The sequence below is a fragment of the Hylobates moloch genome, unplaced genomic scaffold (genome assembly GCF_009828535.3).
Source record: "Hylobates moloch isolate HMO894 unplaced genomic scaffold, HMol_V3 SCAFFOLD_5, whole genome shotgun sequence".
Classification (NCBI taxonomy): domain Eukaryota; kingdom Metazoa; phylum Chordata; class Mammalia; order Primates; family Hylobatidae; genus Hylobates; species Hylobates moloch.
In genome coordinates this window covers 132,681,713-132,692,439 of record NW_026652280.1, presented here as the reverse complement: position 1 = coordinate 132,692,439, position 10,727 = coordinate 132,681,713, and the positions used below count along the sequence as shown (strand labels likewise).

Below are 10,727 nucleotides of genomic sequence, written 5' to 3'. Positions count from 1 at the left end.
CTACATTCCATCCTTATAAATCATTCAGATACTTTGTGAATTGTGAATTCAAAGCCTGTTGTCAGCCGGCTTCATGGGTATGTGGCCTGTTTAGTTGCACAGGATTCTACACTCATAGGGCTCTGCATTTGATTTAATGCTCTGTTACCGCCTTCTTGAAAGTCCAATTTTTTTAACACGATGACCACATTTTAATTTTGCACTGGGCCTCACAAATTATGTAGCCCGTTCTGTCTGCTCTTTCCCAAATTAACATTTTTGTTCTACCCAATTCAGTATTTAATGAAAACACATTTTGTAGCAAGATACCATGAAAGATCATGTGAGGGATGCAAAGATGAGCAAAATTCAATATGAGAGATCTTGCAGTCTAGTAGGGAGATGGGAGAAGTGAAGTAAGTTGTCATTCAGAAGAGTCGTGCACATATGGCTGTGAATATTCATGGGAATGAAGGCAGCTTCTGCTTGATGGTGATGTTGGCAGGGGTGGTGGCTGGTGGTGTAAGACATTTGCTCTGGGTAGACTATTTTAATTTTTATTTATATTTATTTAATATATTGTAAATATTTGTAGAGATGGTGTCTTGCCATGTTGCCCAGGCTGATCTCAAGCTCCTGGGCTCGGGTGATTCTCTCAAAGTGCTGGGATTACAGGCATAAGCCACAGTGCCCAGCAGGGATATAATATTTTTAAAGGAACCATTTCTAGCATATAAAAATATAGAGAATAATCTTAAAAATATCTGTGTGCCCACGACTTTTTTTTTATCAATTCTTAACGTATTGCCGTGTTTGTGTCACATATTTTTAAGAAATGTAAATGTTACAGATACAGTTGAGCCTCCTTGATAGCTCTCTCTGATCTCATCCCCTTCTTTCCCCACCTAGGAATAGACAATCACTTCCTGAATTTGGTATTTATAATCCTCATGCATGTCACAACATTTTTTTTTTTACTATATACATATGTATCTATAATATTTAGTATTTTACATGTTTTAAATTTTATAAAAATTGCACCACGCTTCACTTAATTCAGCAAATACCTTATTGTTTAAATAATTTCAACTCTTATTTTACATTTAAAAAGTATATGTGCAGGTTTATTACATGGGTGTATTGTGTGATGCCGAGGCTTAGGGTATGATTGATCACATCACCCAGGTGGTGAGCATAGTATCCAATAGTTAGCTTTTCAGCCCTTTCTCCCTTCCCTCCCTGCCCCCTCTAGTAGTCCTCAGTGTCTATGATTATTATTGCCATCTTTATGTCCATGAGTATCCAGTGTTTAGCTCTCACTTATAAATGAGAACATGTGGTTTTGGTTTTCTTTTCCTTTTAAATTTTCTTAGGATATTGGCCTCCAGCTGCATTCATGTTGCTGCAGAGGACTTGATTTTGTTCTTTTTTATGGCTTCATAGTATTCCATTATATATATATATATATATATATATCACATTTTCTTTATCCAGTCTACTGTTGATGGGCATCTAGGTTGATTCCATGTCTTTGCTATTATAAATAGTGCTGCAGTGAACATATGTGTGCATGTGTCTTTTTGGTACAATGACTTATTTTCTTTTGAGAAATAAATCATTCTGGATGATTTATTGGGACTGCTGGGTCAAATGGTAGTTCTAAGTTCTTTGCGAAATCCACAGTTGCTGAACTAACTTACATTCCCACCAACGGTGTATAAGCGTTTCCTTTTTTCCAGTCTCGCCATCATTTATTGGTTTTTGACTTTGTAATGATAGCCATTCCAACTGGTGCGAGATGGTATCTACTTGTGATTTTGATTTGCATTTCTCTGATGATTAGTGATATTGAACATTCTTTCACGTGTTTGTTGGCTGCTTGTATGTCTTCTTTTGAGAAGTGTCTGTTCGTGTCTTTTGCTCACTTTTTAATGGTATTGTTTTTTGCTTGTTGAATTAAGTTCCTTGTAAGTTCTGTGTATTACGCTTTCGTCAGATGCATAGTTTGTGAATTTTTTCCCCATTCTATAGGTTGTCTGTTTACTCTGTTGACAGTTTCTTTTGCTGTATAGAAGTTCTTTAATTTAATTAGATCTCACTTGCCAATTTTTGTTTTTGTTGCAATTGCTTTTGAGGACTTAGTCATAAGTTATTTCCCAAGGCCAAAGTCCAGAATGGTGTTTCCCAGGTAGGAAGTACTTTATTGAGTAACTACTATCTATGGCCAAGTATTGTTTTAGGCATTGGAGATACAGCCATAAAAAAAATGAAAATTTATTCTCTGTATTCCAGAGGGGCAGAGAGACAATAAGCAAGATAAATAAAAACGTGGTATGTGACAAAGTGACAACTACTAACAATGTAAGAAAAAGCAGAGAAGGGAATATGACATGAGGATGGCAGTAGAGGAAATCAAAATTTTCCTTAGAGTGGCCATGGAAGATCTTGCTGCCGTTATATATTTTTACTAACATCATATTTTGAGACTTACCCATTTCTAGTTCATTTTCATTACTACATAACATCCATTGCATGAACAGGTCATACTTTATTTACTCATTTTCTCTTGATTAGCATTCAGATTGTTTTTAATATTTTGCTTTTATAAACAAGGCTGCAAGGAACACACCTGAGCATATCCTCCTGTGCACACGTCCAGTTTCTCTAAGACAGAGTAGACCTAGGAGAAAGGTTCGGGCCGGTGGACATGTACATCTTTAACTTTACTAGATGTTGTCAAATGCTGTCCAAACTGGTCCTATCCTTGGACACTCTGCAGTAAATGGTTATAATAGCAGACCCGAAGCTGCTGTTTTTAGAAGGGCCTGCTTGCAAGGCTAGCCCTTAGCTAGCATCTGGGAACTTGGGTTTCTGGAGTGTTCCTATTGTTCTTTAATGATTAAGCATGGCTTACTGTGCTTAGACCGTGCTAACAGTGTGGTTCATGCTGAGCCCTTCCTTTCCTCCTGGAGTCTGGAATTTTGAAGCATGCTAGTTAAAGTGTGCTTATGTGACACAATAGAAACCTTGGGTGCCAACTCTCTAATGGGCTTCTCTGGGCAGAAGCATCACACACCTGTTGCCGCATTTTCACCACTGGGAAATGAATGTACTCTATGTGATCCCTCATGGGAGGAGGAAAGCATACAGGAGCCTCTGCATGGATCCCACCAGATCCTTTCCGTGTTTTCCTCCCTTATGATCCAGCTATGTATTCTTACTCCATTGCTGTAATACATCTTAGCCGTGAGTACAATCACATGCTGAATCTTCTAAGTCCCTCTAGCATATCTCTGAACATGTCTTGTGAGTCCTAGTACATGCATCTCTGAACATGAGGGTGGTCTTGGGGACCCTCTTCACACATGCCCACTAGTAGTGAGAGTTCCCAGTTCTCCATGATGATGACAGATTTGGTAGCATTCATCTTTCTGATTTTTGCCAACCTAATAGGTGTGAAATAGTATCCCGTTGTTATTTGGATTTTTATTTCCTTGATTACTAGTGAGGCTGTGCATCTTTTCACATGCTTAGTGACTATTTGAGTTTCCCCTTCTGTGAAGTGTCTATTTGTATTCTTTGCTCATTTGTCTTTTGGGTTATTTGTCTTTTTTACATCTATCAGAATACTAATTCTTTGTTCATTATGTACACTGAAAATAATTTCTTTCTGTCTGAAGTCTTTATTTTTTAGAGTGTGTTTTGTTTTGTGGATGTTTTTCATTTTAGTGTACTCAAATTAATGAATCTTTTCCCCTACGGAGTGTGCATGTGTGTGTGTGTGCGTGTGTGTGTGTGTACATGTGTGCGCACATGCACATGTTTTGTTATGTGTCTTTGGAGAGGCTGGAGTAGTGAGTAAGAATATAAGCTCTGGAGCCAGACCATGTGGGTTTAAATCCCAGCCCCATGGATTACTGTGCAGTTTTGGCCAAGTTTACCTCTTTGGGTTTCCATCCATTTATCTGTCAAATGGAGATAATCACAGTTCCTGCTTATTAGGTAGTTGTAAGGATTATGCAATTAAATATATAAAGTGCTTAAAACAGTCCCTGGCACATAGTTGACTCATTAGTGCCATGAGTCCCTGGCATTCATTAAGTGTTAGCAACCAACATTATTAAGAAAACTTTTCTTACCTCAACACACGTTGCCACGTTGGTTTTTCAAAAGTGGTCTTGGGTACTCTTCCTTTCCCTCTTCTGTTTCCTTTCTTTCTGAGTAAATCATTCTTTTTTTTTTTTTTTTTTTTTTTTTTGAGATGGAGTCTCACTCTGTTGCCCAGGCTGGAGTGCAGTGCCCTGATCTTGGCTCACTGCAAGCTCCACCTCCCGGGTTCACACCATTCTCCTGCCTCAGCCTCCCAAGTAGCTGGGGCTACAGGCGCCCGCCACCACAACTGGCTAATTTTTTGTATTTTTAGTAGAGACGGGGTTTCACTGTGTTAGCCAGGATGGTCTTGATCTCCTGACCTCGTGATCCACCCACCTCAGCCTCCCAAAGTGCTGGGATTACAGGCGTGAGCCACCGCACCTGGCCGAGTAAATCATTCTTAAGGCTCTTAGGTGTCGGGGAGCCGGGTAGGCGCCCAGGTAGGGCTGAGGGGAGCCTCAGGGGCTGTGAGCAGGTGTAAGAGCCCAGGCGAGGCAAGGAGGGCGTCTGTGTAGGAAGGTGGCCCAGTGTGGAAACCAGACCCCAGGCAGGGTGAGGAGGGTATCTATGTGCTGGAGTGGCCCAGGGTGGGGAGTCAGAGCCTGACCAGGGGGTGGAAAGTGTGGGTGTCAGAACCCCGGTAGTGTCAGGTGAGATTCTTGTTGGGGAAGGTAGGCAGGAGGACAGTGGTGGAGATGGGAGATGTGTTATATCCAGAGGGATCGATCATATAAGTAAATGTGTGTATAAATATATTAAAGATATTGGGAGCCAATTTTTAAGGGAAGGGAGCTGAAAATGTGGAAGGAAAAAAATGAAAGTAAATGCTGTGATGTATTGGAACTGGAGGTATCAGCATAACCTCATGATTGTTGATGTATACATTTATAGAGAAATAAATATAGATATGACTGTATATATATCTATTCTCTATCTACACATTTATACATACATACATACATATTCTCTAATTGTTCACTAAGAGAGCCTAGATGTTGGCTTCTGAATAGTATTTTCCCTAAAAAGAACCAGGGCCCTTGGGGAAATGGGTGATTCCAGATTGGGAAATGGCAAGAAAAACCTGGAATATCTTGTTGTGCCAGAAAGCAGGTAGTGCTCAAAGAATGATGTGAAACACATCAAAAGGACACAAGAGCCATTTGATGGATTTCTACTAGCTAAATAAGGGAAAAATTGGACATTAAGTTAAATAGTAAAGAACTGAACCCATTGAATAAAATAGGAAGCCATGAATTCATAAATAAATACGTATAAATAAATAAAATACCTGTTAATTACAAAGGGAAAGAGAATCATCTTATGGAAGGCTGCAGCCACCTCCATAATCAAGTGATTAAAGTGAACATCATTAGTAATGGGTCAAATTGAAATTGCACGCCATCTAATAGGATGCAATGAAAGAAAAGAACACAGTATCATTTCTGAGATATTCCTGCCAAAGATACATAACATAAATCTCATTATGAGGAAACATCAAACAGGCCCACATTGAAGAACACTACAAAATAATTGACCTGTCATCGTTAAAAGACTGAGAAGCTGTTCCAAACTACAGGAGATCAAAAAGACATGCCAACTCAATGCAACATGTGATTCTGAACTGGATCCTTTTGCTATAAAGGAGGAGATTATTGGGATAATTGTTGAGACTTGAATGGGGTCTGAGGATTAGATGGTAGTGATGTTAATTTACTGCTGTTGGTGGTTGTATTGTGATCATGTAGGAGAATGTATTTGTTTGTAGGAAATATACAAATTATACAAACTGTGAGGCTTCAGGTTGGCAGTTTTTTGTCAAATGATTGAAGATAAAATTCTATTATACTTGCAACTTTCTTGTAAATTTGTGATTGTTTCACAATTACATAAAAATGACTTTTTTTTAAGAAGAATACTTTAATCCACTTGGAGTTTATCTTTGTGTATGTTGTGAGATAGAACTAACTTAATTTTTAAAATACTTTCATGTAAATAACTAGTTGTTAACACTGAATACAAATTTGAAAAGTGATATTCTAGGGAGAGGGGAGAGAACAATTAAAGACAGGGACAGGAAAATGAGGGTTGAATTTAGGGGTTTTGTTTGGCTAGACTATAGCTCATATGTGGACTGTCAAGGGGTCAAGCTGGAAGAGTAAGTTGGGGCCAAATCATAAAAGGCCTTTAATGTCAAAGTGAGGATTTTGCACTTAACTCTGCAGTTTATAGGAACCATTGAGAACTTAAGTGAATGATCCTTTTGGGAAGTCTTCCCTACTCCCTCCCACTTCCTGCTAGTTGAGTGTGCTTCTTTTGGGCTCCTATAATTCATTCATTCATATTTTCTCAATTTCTCTCTCCTCCTCTTTCCTTCTCCCATTCCCTCTCCCTCCCTTTCCCTACTGCATTGACCTCATCTATTTCTGAGACAACTTCCCAACCAGAGTGGTGTTGGGGACTTTTATTGTATGTGGCAGTTAGCACAGTGCCTGGCTAATAGTAAGTGTTCAATCGTGTTACCAAACAGACCTCAGGAAATGGATTTTAAGAAACAGAGTAGTATCAGTGCATGTGGGAGAGGCCAGGCCAGGCTTGGAGCTGGAACATCACCCAGGCAGGAAGTAATAAAGGCCTCTATCAGAGAAAGGACAGTGATAAAAGAAAGGCAAAAGGGGTATTTGGGAATGACCTGGTGGTGTTGGAAGCTGTATTTTGGCAAGTGGTAGAATACAGGGGGTGAAGAAGGTGGAAGAGAAGGAGTCTGAGGTGTTTTTTTAAGCCTCTTAGGACAGGAGAAGAGTCATGCCTACAATTGAAACAGGAAAATTAATCAGTTCAGGATCTCAGAAAGTGAGGACAATTAAAATAACAAAAAGTGTAACATTACCTTATAATTGCTTACCATCCTGTAGTTTTCAAAGTTCATCATCTACACCTTTATAGTGATAAATACCATCGAACACTCCAAAATAGGGAATCCTCTCCAAAGAGAGGACTACGAATAAATTGGGACTTCCTGGCTCTTCCCTGACATTTTTGCCCAAGAGCCCACATTTTAAAAGTGATCAACTTACTGACCTTGCTATTTGGTTTCTATAGAGCTCCCTAGACATTTAGTTGAGGGAATGATTATGAACGTTTGGAGCTGAGCCCTCAGGCTCCTGCTGGTTTAGGTAGGACTTGATGCTGTACCTATAAGACATCTTGTTACATGAAGTGGGGCTGATGGGAGAAGCAGGTAAAAACCCAGGCTCGTTACACCTTCCTGTAGGCTGACTGCTGTCAGCTGTTGATTTAGTTCAATGAAGATCTAAAATTTTAGTTTTTAAGCTTAAAATTGTCCCCATTCTCTGACCTTCAACTTACCTTTCAACATCTGCTGTCCCAGCTAAACTGGAGTTACTTGCAGTTCCTACTATAAAACAGAAAACGGAACAAGTGGCAATGGAGGGGGGAGGTCCTTAAAAGGCACCTGAAGCTGTCTCTGATGTCCTTTAACATTAATCTGTTTACTTGCTAGAACAGGGGTGGGCACAGTATGGCTTGTGAGCCAAACCCAGCCTTGCCCATTCCTTACATGTTGTCTATAGCTGCTTCCGTGAACCACAGCCAAGTTGAGTAGCTGCAACCAGAGGCTGTATGACTTGCAAAGTCTGAAATAGTCACTATCCAGCCCTTTACAGAAAAAAAAATGTGCTGACTGCTGCATTAGAATGTTAACACCGTGAAAGCAGAGGCTGTGTCTTGTTCTCTGCTTTGTCCCCAAAATATGGAGTAGTGGATGCTTTTTTACCTTCTTCTGCACTGTTTCCTCTCTCCTCTCCTTTCCCCCTTACTCTTTTGCTTTTTGACAACTGTTAGAGGATGAACGTGGCAATCAGTATTGTTCAAGACCAAAGAGGGTGCCTAGCTCTGCTGGAAAACAAGAATTGCACCAGGGCTAGGCTGTGTGCCTGGAATGCCGTCTGACCAGGTGCTGTGCAGTGTCTTATGGATGAAGTGTGCCCCCTGAAACTCACCATGACTCAAGACTGTGGGATTTGGCTACAATAATCCGTGGTTTCTTATGAAATGTACTAAAGTATAAAACCAAGAAGGCTTGGGTCTGGGCAAAGCATGTCTTATGGGATGTGCACATCTGAGCCTGGACATCAGGCAGCTGCTCAGGAAGCTGAGTGTGTGTCATGGTGAGCTGCAGGAAGGGCCCTGAGTAGAGTGCCTTGGGGGTCCTCATGCCATTTGTGTCTCAATACTTAAAGTTAAAAACGAAGCTAACAAACTGCTAAATAACCACCTTCATAATGACCTGGGTTCAAATGTCAGCTTCTTGGCCTCCTTGGAGTTCCACACTGGCCTGTGGTGGTGCACAGCCCACTGCCCCATGGCTCGCTCCCCTTTTCTTCCTTCCCCTGTTTTCCCAAGTGGCCTCATGTGCCATAGGTGGACACTAGCCTGCACGATCTGGGACCAGCCTTGACTCAGCTCACACAGGCCCTAGAAGTGGGCTTTAGATCATTTGGACAGGGAATTGCAGAGTTCTGGGTCCAGTGGGCATGCCCCCTGGGACCTGTGGATGCTTAGCCCTGGGAGAATGCAGCCACTTAAGGAGGACGGCAATGGAGTGGGGCTGCAGGGAAGGCTGGATGGCCTGCCAAGCCATTGAATTTTTCTGGAATGTGCTTCTCATTTTCTATTAAAACAGTGCAAACAAAACAATCCCATAAAAGCTTAATTTGTGAATACTGAGGTATTTTCCAACTCTACAAGCCTATGGCTTTATGAATCTGAAAATTCCAGTACCTATGCTTTCCCCAACTTGATGATCACCTTGGACAAAATGTGGAGCAATCCTCCCCTGTTATCATCAGGAGTCATGAACTGTTAAGCTCAGGGCACCTGCTCAGGCATTGAAACGCTGCGTTGAGGAAACCAAGCCCCAGGTGGCCGGGGCCCATGGGCTGAGTCCTTCTGGTGCCTGAAACAGCCACCCACAAGGGTGATGCTGCTATATTTCTAGAGGAAAAGCTCCTCCCTTGCCCCATAGTCCCCGCAGGCCTGCTGGGGCAGAACGTCCTCCTCACTGGCCACAGTGAAGGTGCCCAGGCTGTCACAGAGACCCTGTGCCCCAAGCCCAGAGCTTTGCCGATGGGTTCTCTGCCTCACTTTTCTCTTCCCGTCTCTTCAGGAGAGCTAGAGTGGGCTTTTCACTCAGCTTGAAAGAGATTTCTCTTTTTATCCCAGCTATTCCAAAATCTTGAGCTCCCCAAAGAAGAACTGGAAACTTAGAAATTCTGGCAGCACATCATATGCCTGGAGCATCTTGAGTGGCCATGTTTTCTGAACTGACTCTCTCCATTTCCTCCTCCTTTCCTTATAAATTTCCCTTATTAACAGACTGGGGCATCTTTCAGGAGAGTCACACATTCTCAGGAGATCTGGGCCAAGCTTCCAGCTTCAGCCCTCCTCAAACCCAAGCAAGCTGTAGCTTTGCCACCTCCTCGTTGCTTTGTGGCGGTTTTTTTCTGTTTGTTTGTTTGTTTTCTGTTTGTTTGTTTGTTTTGACAGAGTCTTGCTCTGTTGCCAGGCTGGAGTGCAGTGGCATGATCTCAGCTCACTGTGACCTCTGCCTCTCGGGTTCAAGCAATTCTCCTGCCTCAGCCTCCTGAGTAGCTGGGATTACAGGCACCCACCACCACACCCAGCTAATTTTTTTTTTTTTTTTTTGCATTTTAGTAGAGACGGGGTTTCACCATGTTGGCCAGCTGGTCTCGAACTCCTGAGCTCAGGCGATCGGCCCACCTCGGCCTCCCAAAGTGCTAGGATTAGACGTGAGCCACCGCACCTGGCCTGTGGCTGTTTTTAAAGCACGGCATCCTCCTGCTCCACTTGCCCTTTGCTGCTTTTTGGAGGCATCATTTTCTTGGACCCACTTCTTTTCTATTTTTCTTGCTGGGTTTTCATAGTTTGCTGGGTTTTCAGTTTGGTGGGTATTAGTTGAACATTTTCTGTGTGCCAGGAGCTGGAAAAAACAGGATGAAAAGACACAGACCTCAGGTGTAGTGGAGACAAAAGGTAAACTGAGATTTTTCCTTAAGGGGGTGTGCAGATTTTACCTGCATCTGACTCTTTCCAGTTCATGATGCCTTTCTGAAACCCTCACAGCCAAACAGAATGGCTGCTAAACCACCTTCCCTACCCTACGTAGTCTTTTTTTTTTTCTTTTCTTTTCCTAAGCAGCCCCAAAGAGTGTAGTCTTCTTTCCTGTGATATTGTAGTTGCTAATTTAAATTATGAAACCAGCCGGGGTGCAGCAGTGTGATGCAAGCAGTGTGCTGGGCTTTCCCAACCTCTATCCTAGCCCTAGCTAAAATGGTCTTACAGTTTTGGTCTTTGGTAAGTTAAAAGAAAAAGTCAACATCAGATGAAGCTGTGGGACTACCAGAGTAGTTTTATAGTCTCTGTGGGCAGTTATTTGCCTAGCATCTAGCAGATGCAAAGTGGCAAGCCAGGAGGTGTGCAGGACTTAAAGTTGTATAGCCCTTGCCTTCTGTCTGCCTCTAAACAAGCACAGGACCCTTCTTGCTGAAACAAAAATT

At 41.9% G+C, this 10,727-nt stretch overlaps 1 protein-coding gene across 1 annotated transcript in view; it reads right to left on the bottom strand.

Annotated features, from left to right (window-relative positions):
- Positions 1-6,816: 6,816 nt before the first annotated feature.
- The window catches only part of ABCA4 (ATP binding cassette subfamily A member 4), a 119,132-nt gene continuing 115,221 nt past the window's right edge, over positions 6,817-10,727 (bottom strand). Inside the window, exons 40-41 of the mRNA XM_058439740.1 lie at positions 9,974-10,150; positions 6,817-6,937 (exon numbers count right to left, since the gene is read on the bottom strand). Of these exons, the coding sequence (XP_058295723.1) occupies positions 6,932-6,937; positions 9,974-10,150 (183 nt within the window). The 3' untranslated portion in view covers positions 6,817-6,931. The remainder of the gene's footprint in view (positions 6,938-9,973; positions 10,151-10,727) is intronic.